At 41.4% G+C, this 18,715-nt stretch overlaps 1 protein-coding gene across 5 annotated transcripts in view; it reads left to right on the top strand.

The window, feature by feature from the left end:
* Window positions 1–18,715, top strand: part of AHI1 (Abelson helper integration site 1) — a 66,831-nt gene that overhangs the window by 26,725 nt on the left and 21,391 nt on the right. For all 5 annotated transcript variants that reach the window (XR_003705896.2, XM_028723491.2, XM_028723495.2 and 2 more), the window contains 2 exons: window positions 2,946–3,145; window positions 10,553–10,670. Coding sequence is in view for 4 of the 5 variants with exons in the window: in XM_028723491.2 (XP_028579324.2) it covers window positions 2,946–3,145; window positions 10,553–10,670 (318 nt within the window). In the remaining variant the exon portion in view is untranslated. The remainder of the gene's footprint in view (window positions 1–2,945; window positions 3,146–10,552; window positions 10,671–18,715) is intronic.

The raw sequence follows: 18,715 nt of genomic DNA on the forward strand, positions 1-18,715 counted from the left end.
TCTATCTGGCATTTCCTAATCTGCAGTGACTGTGACAGGCCATTCTCCCAACTTTGAAGCCAAAGTGGTGGGCAGCTATCATTCCAGCAGCCTTGCAGGGATCTCTGCTTCCCTCCCCAGTTCCAAAGTGGGGATATTTCTTTCTGTAATATCGGGGTGTGGGGAAAGAGATTGTGATCAGGACTGCAATGCATATGGAAATTCCCTCTTGCCAAGCTTCTTAGCTGCATGTGAGAGGGAGATTTTTCTCCCAGAGAGCAGCTGTGTTAGAGCTAGACGTTCTCTGCTGCACCCCTGAGTCCTCATAATCCCCCATAATCCCCATTCCTGTGCTTCTAATTAAATAAAAAACATGGGCATAGCTGCACACTACACATTTAGCATAATGTATAGCTTGGACGCGGGTGGCGCTGTGGGTAAAAGCCTCAGCGCCTAGGGCTTGCCGATCGAAAGGTCGGCGGTTTGAATCCCCGCGGCGGGGTGCGCTCCCATTGCTCGGTCCCAGCGCCTGTCAACCTAGCAGTTCGAAAGCACCCCCAGGTACAAGTAGATAAATAGGGACTGCTTACTGGCGGGAAGGTAAACAGCGTTTCCGTGGCTGCGCTGGCTCGCCAGATGCAGCTTTGTCACGCTGGCCATGTGACCCGGAAGTGTCTCCAGACAGCGCTGGCCCCTGGCCTCTTAAGTGAGATGGGCGCACAACCCCAGAGTCTGTCAAGACAGGCCCATACGGGCAGGGGTACCTTTACCTTTACCTTTATAGCTTGGACATAGTTAAAGCCTAATATACTGGCACAAAGCTCTTGCCAAAGAAATTTACTCTTGTGCTTAAATGTTATTTGCCAAGACTATGGCTGTATCTATGCTTTTGGAGTGCATTGCCTTGCCAGTTGTTTCAGAAACAGGTTTTCAAACTTCTTGAGGATAGCCCAAATAAATGTAATGCCAGTAAAATATCAAAGCTAGCTTTTAGCGATGGTGAAAGCAAGAGAAAGGATAAAGGAGGTTATTGTTAGACCTGCCCCAGCATCCCCTAGTGATAAAGAAAGATTATTGCAATGAAAACGCCAAAAAATGTATTTTGAGGACAGGAGTTTACCAGCCCAGATTGCCAGGCAAGGGCATGTCTGCATCGCCGAGAATGCCGAGCTTCTCTACTGAAACCTGTGCTGCAAGATAATCTCACTCTTCAGTATATTACAGACATAGGCATTTCAGGGTGCCAGGATGGGGTAGCAGTCTCAGTGTCCCCTGAGCTACATCCCTGCATGAAGAGAAAAGCTTTTTCGTTTGTGTTTTTTATGCTCCTGCTACAGCTCAATTGTTTACAGTGGAGGGGGGGGGGGAGAATTTCTGATGTGGACATGCTCTTATGGAGCATCTTTTGCAATGCAGGAAAGAAGCCCTCTACCTCAGCTATTTTATAAGACCTTTTTCACAATGATTTTCATTTTTTTAAAAAGATTGTAAAGGCAGTGAACAAGAGAACAAATGGCTTTGGGCCTTTCGTTATCCAGAGATAAATGATTTTCTCTGTAGTGCTTCTAAACTCTTTACTCTTTACAGGCAAGATTTTCAGTTGTCTCCCCCTCTCAAATCGCATATAGTAGAGCAAGTTTGTTTCAAGTATTTATATGCTGTCTTTCTGCTTTCAGCCTTGAGGCAGTTCAGTGAAGTCATATAAAGCATCCAGTCTATGTTGGCCTTCCCAGCTTGCTGACATCCAAGTGTTCTGGACAGAGGTGCCAAGTTGCGCCCAACATTGGGGGGGGGGCACGTTGAGTGTGTGTGACCCCACAGCCCAGCCAGGCCAACTCAGCCTGCCATCCTCTGCCCGCCTGCCACCTTACCTTTATTTGCCGCCACTGCTGTGAGGCTGAGGTCAACTCTTTCCCCTCCATGAGGCCCGCTTTGGTGTGTTTCTTTGGATTGCCAGGGTGCCTTCCCAAAAGAAGCTTCTAGGGACCAGCTAGTTGGTATCCTCTCAAACCTGGTGGTATCTTTCTTGATCTGTGGTATACATACTATCCATGCATAGGGAATTAATTATGACTACAGTGGTACCTCGGGTTAAGAACTTAATTCGTTCTGGAGGTCTGTTCTTAACCTGAAACTGTTCTTAACCTGAGGTACCACATTAGCTAATTGGGCCTCCCGCTGCTGTGCCACCACCACACGATTTCTGTTCTCATCCTGAAGCAAAGTTCTTAACCCGAGGTACTATTTCTGGGTTAGCGGAGTTTGTAAGCTGAAGCGTCTGTAACCTGAAGCATCTGCAACCCGAGGTACCACTGTACAGATTTTTAGACTAGTCAGTATTTTGTGGCTTCTCTGATCCAATAGTATACAGTGGTACTTCAGGTTACAGATGCTTCAGGTTACAGACTCCGCTAACCCAGAAATAGTACCTTGGGTTAGGAACTTTGCTTCACGATGAGAACAGAAATCGTGCAGTGGCGGCGCAGCAGCAGTGCAGTGGCAGCGGGAGGCCCCATTAGCTAAAGTGGTGCTTCATGTTAAAAACAGTTTCATGTTAAGAATAGACCTCCAGAACGGAGCATGTCTGTTTCCAATCTGCTTGTGAAAATTATCAGAGATCGCAAAGAAAGGAATATACGATAACAACAAGAATATGAAGAAAGTAATAAAGGACTATCTGGATTGAACTGGATAGAACTGTTTAATTAATGCAGCAATATAAGTGATGTTTGGACTCGTCCGGAGCTTGATGTATGGGTACCCCCAACAAAATTTAAAATTCGGCTGTATAATTTGGAACTAATGTGATTTGGATAATATGATGTGATTGGCCTGTTAATAAAAATTATTTTAGAAAGGACCTCCAGAACGAATTAAGTTCTTAACCCAAGGTACCACTATATGAAATTTAACAATCTTTTATGAAAAGATGCACTTAGTGCCGTTCCAATGTTTTTCATCTGCAGTTGCCCAGCAAGAAGCTGAATTAGTAAAAGATTTTAGAGGATTGAATCTATCCACATCATCTAGAGGTCCACAGATTTTTAGCAATTCTGCTGATATTTCTGGACAAAAAGACTCAATGTCTCCTGCTGACCAGTTTGCCAGCGCTGCAAGAATGTCTCTGAGGATGCAGAAAGTGAAACAAAAACTGGATTCTGTTATGGTATGGTTACATTTCTTTATTATTTACCACTAACTGTTCATCTGTAGTGGGTAAGGTGGGAGGGGAGGGATTTAGGTTGGCTGCTTCAGTACCTCAATCTCTTTGCACCTTGGGGAGGCTTCTCCTTGCAAGGAATCTTTCTGCTATGTAAGGATGTCCTACTTCATGTGCTCTGTTGTATAAGATCCATCAGAGCTTGAGTGTATCCGACAAAAATCATGTCTCCTCTCTGTCTTCATTTCTGTTGTGCTTATCCAAAATATACATACAAATATCTGCTAGGCTCAGCTATACTGGTCCACTAGTGCTGGTCCACTAGTTTGCATATGCCAAAGAAGCACGGCCATTCTAATGATGCAGGCCCTAGCATCTTGAGTCACGGTCTTCTTATCTCTCTACAGGTACCTTTAAAAATGGAAAGAGTAACCTCAGATATACCCCCAGCACCATGCTCTTCTGCTTTAATGTGACTTTTAAATGGACCGAATTAACCACTATCCAATACTGTTAGAACATTGAGTATTGGGAAATGAAGCTTAACTAAGGTTTGCTGCTTTTCAGCACACCTCTCATCATACTATTTATTATTCATTTTATCATATTTAAGATATTTATAGGCTGCCTTTCTGAGTAGAGTTCTCTGCAGGCAACTTTGCCAGAAGGAACTACCGCCATATCCATAGCCTGGCCACTTGAAGCAGAAACTAGGGGGAAGACAACTGGGCCCGATGCTGTTATATGACAGCAGCGAGATTGGTCAGGATCCAGCAAACTTTGCCCCTCCTACCCCGTGAAATGCCTCATTGCCAGCAGGTATAACACCAGTGGGCCACAGCTGACAGAAGGCCAGCTTAGCTGGGGGAGCTGAGTGGACCAGCACCTCCATTTGGTGCAAAACACTCACCTCACTGTGGAAGAGCGAGTTTGGATTCTTCTACCCCACAATAGAAAATAAAAAATATAACGGCCAAAATATGCTCTCAGCACTTAATGAATCAGCAATAATAAAACACCCATCCAGTCAAAAAGAAATACGGTTTCCCCAGATTAAAATTATTGTTGTTGTTTTAAAAAGCACAATATTTTATAATAATAAAAACAGGAGCCCACAAATAGATGTATAGCGTCTTGAAAGCATGTTGTTACAAGGTGCACCAGCCAGGGTTCAGTAACACTATCTCTTCTCTAGCTGCATTTCAGGCAGGTTTGCGGCAATAACCTTGCTCTGTAGGGATAGGTGTGGTATTTCTTAGGTAGCACGCACTTTGCTGTCTCTCAGTATTTTACCTCCAGCACTTCCTATTTCTGTCCCATTTCCAAGTGGCGGGTGACAATAGCCTTATGCATCCCAGTAGATGCAAGAAAAGTTGCTACAAGGTGGTAAAAAGATTTACATGCATGACACAACAATTCAGGGATTTATCATCTGAGATCAATATAATTAAGTATGAAAAAGCTGTAAGCATATTGTTATTACTTAAGGCAAAATAGGCACACACACATTGTACACTTTTATAGCTGCCAGAAGCAAATGCCGTAAATGCTTCAGAACTAAATGAAAGACCGCTCTGAATCTTGATTGAAGCAAACATAATTACAATTTTTGGCATGTCTTATAAGTGACAAATGTTTATATTGTACCTCCCAAAAGTATGTATAATTATGTGTTATCTTTTGAGACTGAGAAAAGGTGGGGCTTATTCAAATGTAGATGTATCCTTGTATTTATAAAATAGTCATAGTATTTTACATTTGCCTTCATTTGACACAGTTGCAGGTTTTTTTATATTCATCTCAATAAGTTTAATAAATGACCTCCACTTTTGCTTTCCCTCCTCTCTTCCATTTGTACCCATTCTTTTTTGGCAATAATAATTTTTACTAATTTCAATATACAAACTACCTTTTAAGAATTTCTCTCTCTCTTTGTCTTTCCCTTAGCAGTGATAAAATTCAGTTTAAAGGTTTCAGTCAATTTATTTGATTCTTCTTAATATTTTCCAGGTTTTCTAGTATGGATTCCATTATTGAAATTCAAGAAAAAGCAAAGCCAGGGCTTTGATGTATAGGCTTTATGTAGTTACTCACTGACAAGGATGAGGCAAGCACTTGCACATCAGGGAGGCTTGGAAATGTGACACACACACACACACACACACACACACACACACACACAAACACTGTTCAAATACTAGCAGCCCATACTTGCTAGTTTGATTCCCCAGCATCTCTGCTCCACTGCTACCTAGCTCACTTAATATTGCAGGCGCATGCTGGACCCCCTCAATCTTGGGGGCAACCTAGAGCCTCTGGTTGGAGGTATCAATATTTGGGGGAGGGCACGTTTTGCCAAAATACAACACTTTCAGTGGTGGCGAGGAGCCTAAGTTCAGGCTGGGATACCCCGTCCACCTGGCTGGGTTTCCCCGGCCACTCTAGGCAGCTTACAGAATATATAAAACATAATAAAGCTCAGCGTCCACAGAATGCTGACCAAGTAATGGGGGTGGACAGAAAGGAAACCAGAAGGGAGAGGAAGGGAGAGGAATGGAATGGACCAGGCCCATTGAATGTCTCATTTGCGACTAGTTTTCCAGAGTTCATTTAAGTGCTACTAAGTTCATGGTAGTTGAGGGACCCTTCTGAACAGCATGGGAGGTGGTGCCTACAGAGGGAAGGGGAATCAGTGAAAAGACCTTCCCCCTCAATCCAGAAGGAACATCTATGAGATCACAGCCTCATCTATTAATAGGAGGAACCCTTCTGTTTGCTGAGGGCAAATTTGGCTCCAACTCTGATTGCACCAGTATGGTGCTGCAGTGTAGTTGATTCTTTTCTACAGCTTTTGCTCAAAGCCAGTTGTGCAGGATGTTTCAGAGTGCAAGCAACTTGCATTGTGCACAGAAGTAAGACTAGATAGGGGTGTGGGAGGTGCCGCCTGCCTGCAAACTGCACAGAGAAACGAGACTCTAATTTTAGAGTCCAGTGGGTATCTTCCACATGCAAGTAAATCCTCACTTGCTTTGGCAATAGCTAGACAGCAGCTTTTTCTATGATGGCTTACTTTTCTAGAAATGATGTATGATTTGCCCACTGGAGAATTGCAAAAACTCAAAATGCATTAGGAAAATTTCAATATAGGAAAATATATTTTCTAGTAAATTCTTTTCTAATACTAATTGGCTTTGCCTTTCTTATCGTTATTCTGCGGGCAATAAGTGACATATAAATAGCAGCGAGTAATATATTTATATGTAGGATCAAAGTTCAGGTTTGCATAGATTATATTGCAAAACTATATTTTTTGTATTAGAGTGGTTTTGCATGTGGGGCTGCTCCAGTATTGAACAAAAGAGTGCAGTTTTTCTAATAGCTGACTATTGTCAGCTTCCTAGTCTGAGGAAATCATGATTTAAGAACTACTGTTTGTTCAAGAACAGCATGTCCCAAAGGCACAAAACTTCAAAAAGGAATCTTAAAAACAAAAAGACAAGGCATAGTGCTGACTTTGCCAGCCTAATTTGACTTGCAAGCATATATGAAAATTTTGATTCTATTAGTTGAAAAGGTCACAGCACTGAATTATCAAAGAAATGCCAGAGAAATAGTTATTCACTTGTCCGGTCTTGAACTTGCTTCAATTCTCTTTATTTCTGTGTACAATTCACTTTTTTACATGAAAATTAGGCCCATGGAAAATGAATATTTGCATAATTTACATAGAACTGCCATAATACAAAGAGAGAATGCAAAGCAGCTTTGTTTAAACTTGGCAGAAAGTATGTGGCCTTCTCTTTAAAAGCACACACACACAAACCCATCCCTGACATTTTTGTACTTGCAGTTTTACTCAACTCAGACTTTGTAGTAAACTGTCTGTGATAAAACTGTGGTTTATAGGTGAAGCAAGCCCAGTGCATTGTGAAAAAATGAGTTGATTGGTGTTAACTATCTTAGCCAACCTTTTCTTGTTGTTGAAAAGGTGTTTAGCAATCCCTTCCCACAGCCTGCATTTCAGAAATGTGGATTGCTTCACTGTGATTGTCCCATAGATGTTTTTACATGCTGGCCGATTAAAAGGAAGGAGAGGGGAAAAGTAAAAGCCAGGCAGCATCAAGAAGCACGTGTCTACTTAACCTGTTTACCGTAAAATATACTGTAAAATATTTCCATTTGGCTCATGTGCCTCACAAATTGATAATAGCTCAATAACAGCTCTAATAAGTGCTTGGCTCCACAGGTTGTATTGGGTAAGTGTCAGGTACTTCTGCTGTTCACTTTGGGGAGAGGGGTGTTGTGAGCAGATGTATCTCCGCCTCCTTTTTCTGCAACCTGCTTGTTCCCATAGAAAAGTAGTTTGAGTGCATTTTCAGGAGAGAAGAGCCTGAGCATTGACTCAGGAGTAGAGAGAATCAGGAACATGCATACCCCATTCATGAGAACAGAAGATTCTTCCCTTTAGGCAGTGGAATGTTTGGCTAAGTCAATGTTTAGAATTTATGTTGGGAATATGATTGGCTCTAAAGAATTCTCATGGAACTAACTCATTTCACGTGGGTGTGCACAAGGGAGCTTCCTATTTAATTTTATCTGTAGTCCTCTGTTCTTTATGGACTCCAAATTGCACCACTGTTATGGCATATTTTACATTACTGCTGCTGCTGCTGCTGCTGCTACCAGATAATCATAGGCAGAGACATATAAGAGGGTAAGGAATTACTGGTATATTTGTTTCTTGCAAACATTAGTTTTCTGAATAATAATTAATCATCATTAATCATGTTAATTTATTACCTGTCCTTCACCCCAAGGTGGGTTACAGCCTTAAAACACATTATTAAAAACAATTCAGAACAGCTTACAACTATAAAAAATAAGGTGGGCCCTAAAAGCGTAGGGGACATGGGTGGCGCTGTGGGTTAAACCACAGAGCCTTGGGCTTGCCGATCAGAAGGTCGGCAGTTCGAATCCCCGCAAGGGGGTGAGCTCCCGTTGCTCGGTCCCTGCTCCTGCCAACCTAGCAGTTTGAAAGCACGTCAGAGTGCAAGTAGATAAATAGGTACCACTCTGGCGGGAAGGTAAACGGCGTTTCCGTGTGCTGCTCTGGTTCGCCAGAAGCAGCTTAGTCATGCTGGCCACATGACCCAGAAGCTGTACACCGGCTGCCTCAGCCAATAAAGCAAGATGAGTGCTGCAACCCCAGAGTCGGCCACGACTGGACCTAATGGTCAGGGGTCCCTTTACCTTTACCTTTAAAAGCATACACAGCAAGATTCAAAAGCCAAGGTAAGAATGTGCATAATGAAGGTGCCAGACCCACCTCTATGGGTAGGGAGTTCCACAGTTTAGAGGCTGCCACAGAGAATGCCCTCTCCCAGGCCGCCACCCCCTCTGAGGTCAGTGGAATTATTAATAGGGCCGTATGCCAATCTCAGCAGCTGAGAGGTTCTGTAGGGAAGGAGGCAGTCTTTTGGATACTTGGGACCTGAGTCATTTGGGGCTTTAAATTCTAACCTTGAATTTGGCCCAGAAACCAACTGGCAACAAGTGCAGCTTTTAAAAAATGGGTTATTTGAGATCTAAATGGAACCCCAGCCAGAATCTGGCTGCTGCATTTTGGAGCAGCAAGTTTCTGAGTCGTCTTTAAGGCCAGCCACACGTAGAGTGTGTTGCAATAATCCAGTCTGGAAGTTATCAGAACATAGAGTACAGTGGCCAAGTCATCTCTATCCAAAATGATTTGTAGCTGGCAAACCATCTGGAACTGAAAAAAAGACACTCCTAGCCACCGAGGCCACCTGAGCCTCCAACAACAGTGTTGAATCCAGGAGCACCTGCAAACTGTGAACTTGCTCCTTGCAGTGAGTGTTGATAGAGCCCTTTTGAAGTCATCACCATGATGACTTTCCAGAAGTATTGTTCACAGTGGTAATTTCCCACATGCACAGCCAGGATCATGGTACACTGTGCTATAGTATACCTCTGTATACTATTATGTGAAGGCATTTGGCATCATGAACTGGCCCTAAATCTAATCTGAGCTTTGGCAGACAAAGGACTCAGTTGAACAGCACCTTAGTTTTTGAAAAGATTGTTCTAATATGCATAGCTTAGAAAATCAACAAATTTCCATTGCTGCATTACATTTCTATCTCACCTTTTTTTTTTGCTGTGGACCCCAAGGCAGTGCAATGTGTTTCTCAGGTGATCAAGTCATTGACCAGAGCTAGTCCTGCTAATCTTTAGCAAGGTGTTACCTGCATATGTCTTCTGACTGACTGCAGAACCAAGTAATTAATCTAGCCACAATAAGTAAATAATCTAGTAGAGGTGAAATTATAAGACAAGGTGACTGCAGAACCTTCTCCCTTCTAGGCAAACTTTTGCTGGCCACATGCCAGTGTTGGTTGGGGCCAGAGGCAAAAAAGGGCAAAGTAATGGGTGCAAATATTACCTTGGTACAGTTGGCTAATCATCCCTTTCTAAACTCCATCTAGGCAAGAGTCATTATAAGAGTTTGTTGGTATATTAATGATATTTTTATATTGCTTAATACGTGGCATCTTAAGCTGTTGTCATGGAAGTTCATGGACATATCAAAACGTTCAAGGAGTATGTGAAGCAAGGACAGGGATGGGATGTGACCTGGAGAGAGTCAGTTTGGCCCTTGATCCAAAGTGCCCTCAGTGTGGCACGTTCATCAACCCATAAGGACTGAGACCATGCGTATTAAATGAGAGGTTAAGCAAAGATCTCAAGAGCTTGAACAATTTTGATATCTTGAACTTTTCAGTAACCCCATATTTCAATGTCACAGGTTTTGAGTGTTTATAAAGTGAAAAGAACTAGATTAGCCGTGTTTTCTCTGAAAAAGTGGAGTTCAATTTGCTATTGGGGAAGTAAACAAATATTTAAGTTAGGTCCATTTTCCCCCCTGAGTCAGTTATCCAGCCATTCAATCCCACTTGTGTGGTTTATGAATGAAAACCTAAGCCTTTACTAGAAAACTAATAACTCTGAGAGGAATGTTAACTAAACTCTTGTAGGTATATCTTAAATCTAATTGAGAATATGTCAGCAGAATTATATTACAAACATAATATAGGACTATTGGTCCACAATAGGTGGACATATTTATTGCTTTGCAGCATGGAGGCAACAGTGTTGATATAACAATTAAAACGGGGTGCCCAAAGGAAATATTGGTGTGTGTTTTCTAGAAGACAGGATGAAATCAATAATCTTTTATAATTGCCTTTGCAAAGGTTTATTTTAAAATCTACTGTATCATCTTTTTGAAAAGCAAGCCATTGAAATTTTCTGTTCTTGCACTGATCTAACAATAATAATTTTGCTGTAAATTTTGTGTCCCAATGAGGAAATTACAACTTTCCTTTCCTTTTGTAGACCAGCTCCAGTCCGTTGCTTCCTAGTCCATCTCTCCTTTCACCACACTCCAAATTAAGTTTGGCAAGTACACTGGGCAAGCCACCAATTCCTCTGTATCCTCTTCCTACTCAAAGCGGTAAGGTGATTTATTCTGTTTTTGTAGCATATTCTTATTTTGGTTTCTGTGATTATATTCAACGAGCATACTCAATTATTGCTTTTGTGTACATTTTTAACATGTTTAACATGCACACTTTGAATTAATCCCCAAGTGCTTTTAAGAATGCCACATTTTTATCTACTTTCAAAAAATGTGTATTGAACTGGTTTTATTGTTGTGGTGTTTGTTTGTTTGATTGATTGATTATACTGTATACTGCACTATATCTTTAAAGCAGTACCATACCACTTTAAACAGTCATGGCTTCCCCCAAAGAATCCTGGGAACTGAAGTTTGTTAAGGGTACTGAGGATTGCTAGGAGATCCCTACTCCCCTCACAGAGCTACAATTCTCAGATTGGTTTAATAATCGAGCCATCTTCCTGGGAATTCTGGGAGTGGTAGTTATGAGAGGAGAAATGTCTAACAATACTCAACACACTTAACAAACTACAATTCCCAGAATTCTTTGGGAGAAGCTCTGGCTGTTTAAAGCAGCATGATACTGCTTTAAATATATAATGCTGCTGGAGCCCAAATAAAAAATAATATATGTAATGCAGACTCAACAGACATGAATTAGAAGATCTGGAGTCTGTGTTTAGCAGCAATTGCTCAAAGCAGTCAGAAAAATAAAAGATAGGAAAAGCTGCTGGTTTCAAACTGCTATACAGATCATTAACATCCACATGAAGTGAATGGAGACCCACTCCAATCACTGACAGGGGAAAAACTGTTGAAGGCTGGGAGCACTCATAATCACCACTGCCTCTGCCTGCTCTGGAATAATCTTCTTTGTCTTAGGACGGGAAGAGAGAGGTGGATGTGGTGGCAGTTCATAGACTCAGGGCAGTAGTAGCAGGCTGCAAGCAAGTGTATATTTGCCCACTGCTCCTACTCATGAACATTTGAAGAGAAATGTTTGACTGTCCTTGAATTCCTAATTACCACTGCTTTCTTATCATTACATTTAAGTTCCCTTAAGACATGCACTTATGTCCTATAAACCTCATAGAATTGTAGTGGTGGGTGGGACACCAAGGGTCATCTAGTCCAACTTCCAGAAATTCAGGAATCACAGCTAAAGAATCCTTGACAGATGGCTACCAAACCTGTTTAAAACTCCAATGAAACAGTCTACCTTTCAAGATATTTCATTCCACTGTCACACAGCTCTTGCCATCAGAAAGTTATTCCTCATGTCTAATCATAATCTCATTTATCATTTGAATTCATTGGTTTGAGTCCTACCCTCTGGAACAGAAGAAAACAAGCTTGCTCCATCTTTCTTGCTCCATCCTTCTCCTCTTGATCTCCTCTTTGCCAGGCTAAACATACACAGCTTCCTCATAAGGCTTGGTTTCCAGACCCTTGATCATCTTCATCTTCCTCCTCTGCACACGTTCCAACCTGTCCATAGTCTTCTTAAACTGTGGTGCCCAGAGTGCAGTATGTTAATAATGTATAGCTTCCCCTGCTAGGACGAGATATTGCTCTACACCCTTAAGATGCGGCCAAAGATAGCAATCTCGACAGCAGCTCAATTTCAAGCCATAACCCCTTGGCGTGTCACAGCTGTGCATTCATGTGTCTATAATCCATTATTGGCAAGACTATCTAACAGCACTTTTAAAAAGCAAAATACTTTCTTTAAGTCAGAGGAATGACACTCCAGAAATATAAACAATATCTCAAACTTATTTTAATGGATCTTTTCAAATACATGACCTGAAAATCAGGATTCCAGGAAAATCTACTATAAATAATAATGCATATAAATAATAATGCATATGTTCTTAGATTTTCCCATGAGAAAATCTCTTCAGTTTTGGAGACATTGTAACACCAGGCTGCATTGTTACAATGCATTATTTTTATAGAGATGGGTTGGGGGGAATTAGCCATTTTTCATACCTTTCACCGTCAACTATATACTGTGAAGAAAGGAATCTGTGTTAAGCAGACTTGGCTCTGAGACTTTTTATTATTATTGCCTGATTATTTGATTATTTCACCATAGGAATAAGCGCAGCCTCCTCCACTTCTCAAGATTGGGGGGGGGGGGCGACGACTCAGCCCCATCCCAACAGACAGCCCTATAGAGTTGGTGCCTTTGTATCTATGTAGTTTTAGATTTTTCTCCTCCTTTCCCACTGACTGACTTTGAAAGAGGGAGATGCGGCAGTCTGTGGCTGCAATGAAGAGCATTGCTCGGCTGCATTCATTTTTTGCCTGCTCATTATTGTTGGATTGCTCTGTGCTTTCATCATAGCTCAAACATAAGGGAAGGGCCATAGCTCAGTGGGAGAGCATCTGGCTTTGAATGCAAATGGGCCAAACTTCATTCCCCAGCATCTCCAGGTTGGACTGCCACTGCCAGTCAGTGTACACAGTACTGAGCTAGATGGACCAATGATCTTGCTTCACTATAAGGCAGTTTCCGGTGGAAATGAAGCCCTGCATAAGGACTTCTGCTTCCACAGCGGGGCTTCCACCCTGCATGCTGTTGCTGATGGTATGATCAGATGAGTGCAACACTGAATTTCTCACTGTGCTTCCCAATCTACCCTGGGATTGTACAAATAAGGGTGGGATAAAAGTATACTTAACCAAGCTCATATTTTTCATAGCGGTCACATGCCAGGTTAACATCTTCATCAAACTTTCCACTTTGATATTATGAAAGGAAGATAAGGGAAAGGAATGGAGGGATAGGAAAGATAATTCCTGAAATAAATTGCATTTAAAATACTTGGATTCTATGGCAGCATCATTGCCTACTAGGTTTGAATACAGTTGGAGAATCCCCATTTGAAGTTCTAAAGCTATTTATTCTAGCGTAGTGCTGTTGATCAATGGAACTGGTCTAATAAGTACATTGAAACCTTAGTAAGTTTATTACTTTTGTTTTTTTTAAAAAATAATATTTATTAAAGTTTTCAGAATTCAGAAAGTAAAGATGAAAGTACATTCAAAGCCTTATTTTCAAACATCCACTTTCTGGGACTCCCCCCTTCCCCCACCCCTACCATATTCCCCTTTCATATTGTTGTCTCCACAAGCTCTCACTTCTAATTTAAAACTTAATTTGTTTACCCCATTATTCAAATTTAATTTTATGCAATCCTTATCAGTACCCTTGATAGAAAGACAAAAGATCTCTCCCCAAGGCCCACCCCATTTTCATTCCACAATTTCCTCTTTTTTTATATATAATATAAACACACAGAATAGAAATGTAAAGAATAAAAAGTATAGTAGAAAAAAGAAAACCAATTCAGAAGGTAGTTGCAAGCCTTTGGATTCTAATTCTCCCCCCCCCCTTCCCCGGTTTAATTTCCCCCTGTCCACCAATCTATGTTTTCTGCCTGGAAATCTTAAATCCATCAATCCCATTTTTTCCCCCAACTCCTTGCAGGTTTTTCCCTTTTTTAGAATTATTTTTAAAGTTAATTCCTTAAATCTTTAATCTTTAAAACTGTCAAATTATAGAGCTCCCCCCATTGTTCTTTCAAGGTTGTAGTCCAGATTCCTCTTGTTCCGCTGCTAAGACGTTCTTATTCAGAAGTTTAGTAACTCTACATGGGTTGTTGTTATTCAGGAACAAAAACTTGCGTTCAGTCCCTTCCTTTCTTCAATAGAAAATTCTATTGTCTCCTTTTAGTCTGAACACCCTGTAGACAAAATACTGTTTCAGTTTTGCAGCTTTCCCAGGAGATAACCAGTTCTGTAAAATTCCGAAGTTTTTTTCTGCTTACGCCCATCTTTGTAATGTCCCGAAACTCCTCTAGGGGGATTGTTGTAACTTTGTTTCCAAAAGTCCGGTTGTTATCCGTGTTTTCGCCATTTTGTATTCAAGTCTTAACAAATTATAACAAATTGTAACAAATTTAGCCAGCAAACTCGTAATAAAATCCTCTTTAAAATTCCGACTTTGACAGCTACTTTGACAGCTGTCAAAATCTCCGGCTCTTTTCACCAGGCTCACTCCTCAATCGCCCCGGTTCCCAGGGTGGGGGGTACGTTTTCCTTCTCCTTCAATTCTTCCTCCAGCACAGTTCTTGTAGTTTCCCATCATGGAATTCTTGGTTTTTATCAAAAATACCGTTCTTTTTGGGCCTTGGCTTCCCAATCCTTGTTTTAGAATGTCTACAATAGGGAGGGGGACTGGCTTCCTTTTTGGATCCCCCCCCCCCGCTCGTCTCAAATCCAATTTTTTTTCCCTCCTTTTGAACCCGATTTCCAAATTACTCACGGGTTGTTGTTAAAAGTCCGAATTCTCAATGGAAGAAGTCAGCGCTCTCCGCCGGATGGCATGCGGCTTCGCTCGGCAGGGATAGCAGAGGACTCAAAGCACCACGCTTCTCCCCGGCACCCGATCCGTAGCCTTTAAAAAGGCTCCTTCACGAGTCGGGAGGGCGCTGACGGTGCCAGCCGAGTCTCCATGTCCACGGACTCCGTGTCCGTGGTTTTTAAGGGTCCCCGCGTCGCCGGCGCGGTAGGACCCAGCCCCTGCCGAGCAGGCTCCCTCCGGAGCTCGGAGGGAGTCCGCCATTCGGCGATGGCGCCAACCCGGAAGTCCTGTAAGTTTATTACTTTTGGACAGGTCCTATGCTATATCTGGACATGCTTCAGGAGTTAACCACATGGGATCATTTCCTCAGTCAGAACAACTAACTTCTAGAAATGTTTCCTCTTTCTTAGGACTGGGGATACTCAGTTCAGCTAAGCATAATTTAGAGCTGCCTAAAGGCAATTCAGCTAATGCCCAGGAAAACTACTGAATCTTGCTTTCCAGAAAAGAAGTGCAGCAAAAAGTGAGATCTGAACCAACCGGAAAGTTATAAAAGGGCATGTTTGTCCTTATGAAAAGATTAACAAAACTGACTGGGTTTTTAAACACAAAATTCTAAATGGGATCTTCTAATCACAAAGATGCTTTAGCATGTGCTAAAGATACTGTTTATTTGACATTATATGGCTATTTCTGTAATGACAGCAATTTGGTTATTCCCCCCCACCCCAAAAAAAAAAATTTGGTTGGGGGTTTTTTGTTTGTTTTTTAAAAAAATGACTTTCCAGATTCCTCTAGTTGACTGATAATTTTCTAAAAGTAATAGTGCAAATGTCAAATAACATGCCTTTTAAATTTTTGGCTTACTTAATCTGTTTACGTTGAAATCAAGACCGCACAGATTCCTCCATTATGTGTTCTTTTTTCATGTTTTTTCATGTTTTTTTCTAGGCATGTTAATTAAAATATTTAACTGGGGAAATGTAGAATACTGAGCACAATAGCTGCAAAACTTTGAAGATTCCAAAGCTTTATCAAGTGAACATAACTCATATTTATGTGAAATTGGTATATGTTAGGATAATTACTGCTGCGCCTTTGGGATAAAGGAAGTATTGTCAGCCAAATTATACAAGGGTGTGGATTAAATCAACCATTACTCTCTACTTGGCATTGATCATTGTGGGTTGCAAAATCAAGATATGACGTAGTATTGTGCAAATTACTTGCCAAAATGTGTTCCTGCCATTTCTTTAATTATATGGTAAAGTGGTTGCGCGGGGGGGGGGGGGGGAGCCAGCTATAAGCAAAGGATTGAGTAGAATTCACCTTAGCTTTATTATGATGAGTTACCCTAAGCAAATAGAAATAAGAAAAATAGAACTACAACTGGGGTGGGTTTAAACCATGAATTAAGAAAAGGGATCTATTTTGAATTACTGATTTTAAATCACGTTCTCTATTTCAAATTCATATTAAAACTGATTGCTATATTAAAACATAGAGGTTTGTAACTAACTACATACATACAGGCTTTGAACTTTAATTTTTTTTAAAAAGCAAATCTCTAGCCCTCTTAGGAAAATGAAGCACAATGTACAGGTACCCTCTAGGAGGCCTCATATTGCTTTGCTATGGCAATAAGCAGCACTATCACATTCTAAGGACATGCTTAGGACAGGCAAAGGCATTTGAGAAGGGTGTGGAGAGTTCTGAGGGCTGGTTATAAAGGTCTGGATTTCTCTATTTAGCTTGCTTTTATGCATCTTCATGTTAGGATTCATTCCTCGTGTTGCAGTCATGGGATTGTTTTTATCACATGATGGTGTATGTTTTCATTCCACATTGCGGGAAGTGGAGGGAGACAGGATGTTTCTGTTACTGTGTTTCCGTGATGTAGGATTTCTGTCCTTTGTTCTCTCTCTTTGCTGTCCTGATGCTGAAGAGGAAGGAGCTGAGTCAAGATGCTCCGAGTGTGTATATGTAAATAAACATAGTATAGCCAAAAGCTGCACTACTGAGTCTGTACACTGACTGCCTATACTCTGCCAATCCTGAAGTGTGCTGATGCTTCTTGGTATCAGTTGCTGTGATGTTCGGGTTGGAGAAACCTCCCGAATGAACGACCAGGAGGGAGAGAACATGGCAGTCGGGCATGTGTCTCTGTCGGACCCCTACCTGTGTGTAGGACCTCCTGACACTTCATAGCTGTTCTTTTTTGTGTGTGATATTTTATTGCTTTCATTTTCTTTTCTTTTTTAAATATGATTTTTATTAACAGTAAGAACAACAAACATCACAGTTCCAAAATAGGAGCTGTAAAATACCAAAAGTGGAATACCCATAGTAGCAACATACACAATAACTAATTTGGTGTTAAGCCAATATAACCTACAAAATCATTTTAAAAATCTGACAAACTAATCAAACTACAAATAACATATATTAAATCATGATATACATGGATTTTCTCATGCCAGAATATTTTTCTGAATATTTTATATCCATAAAATAAAATGTTACAAGTGTGAAGGGGAAACATATGATGGAAATCAACTGGGAAACCACAATGAACTACAGCTTCATGGAATGTGCCACTGAAAATATCACACCAGTGTACTTACTGTGTTGCATGAAGCATGAATTGGCTCTAACTAGAGCACATTATCCCATTCCAGTGCTCCATGAATGCTCCAATGTACACATTTAGCCCTTGCAATAATGGAATGCACCATTAAGCTGCACACGGTAGGCAGGACCCCCATGAGTTACTTACAGAAGGTTCTTGGTTTAATCCTTAGCATATTCAGCTAAACAGATCTTGAGTAGCCATGCTGTACAGATCTCTACATGAATCCCTTAGAGAGAGGTGTGCTGGGTTCCGCCCAATATTGCAGGGGCCTGTCGTGCGTGTGTGATGTTACATGGTGGTAGGAGGTCCGACGGGGCCCGTCATGCCCCCCGAAAGACCTGATGAGCCCCGCTGCAGCAGCAGACTTGCCCCATGGAGCCTGCCACAGCCGTGGAAGGACCCAGCTGTGTAATATTGAGGGGGCCTCGCCCTCAAGTGAGAATGGGGGGGGGGGGAGTCAGCCCAAACAGCCTCACATAAATGGTGCGCCAGCTTAGAGAGCCATTACTAATTAGGCAGGCCTTCTTGGTCTTGGTGAACCTATGAACTGACTCACGAAGTTAGCTTCCTAGATTAATACATCTGCATACACATGGGGGAGAGTGCCCTTTGCATATTTGAATCACATATCAGAGAACTAGGCGCACCATCCCGTTCAGCTTTATGATAGTTAGGTTATGAAGTTGATTGCATGCCTGTACTCCACACACGATTTGTAACTGTGTGAAAATGAAATCATTTTTAAAAATCTGTTCACGCTGGCCTTGTTTGCTAAAAATATATAATTAAGTGGAATAAATTGCGGCCTAAATATTTAGGCAATCTGTAAGGCCATCTGGGTTTTCAGAATGCTTGTCTGGAAATGAATATCATTTTCTTTCTGAAAGTGCTACATCAGGAGGGAAATGGGGTTAATATGCAAGTGTTGACTGTTGTGGTCAGAGTAATTACCTCAGAAGCAAAGCTGATTTACGTTTTCCAGAATGTTGCCCGAGTAGTTGCTTGGAAGTCTTTTTCTCTGAATAATGTAATATGAACACTTAGACTATTTCTCTTGGTTGCACCTGCTTTTTAGTCAACTTGCAATTTACAGAG

This window comes from Podarcis muralis, chromosome 3 (assembly GCF_964188315.1).
Source record: "Podarcis muralis chromosome 3, rPodMur119.hap1.1, whole genome shotgun sequence".
NCBI classification, from domain to species: domain Eukaryota; kingdom Metazoa; phylum Chordata; class Lepidosauria; order Squamata; family Lacertidae; genus Podarcis; species Podarcis muralis.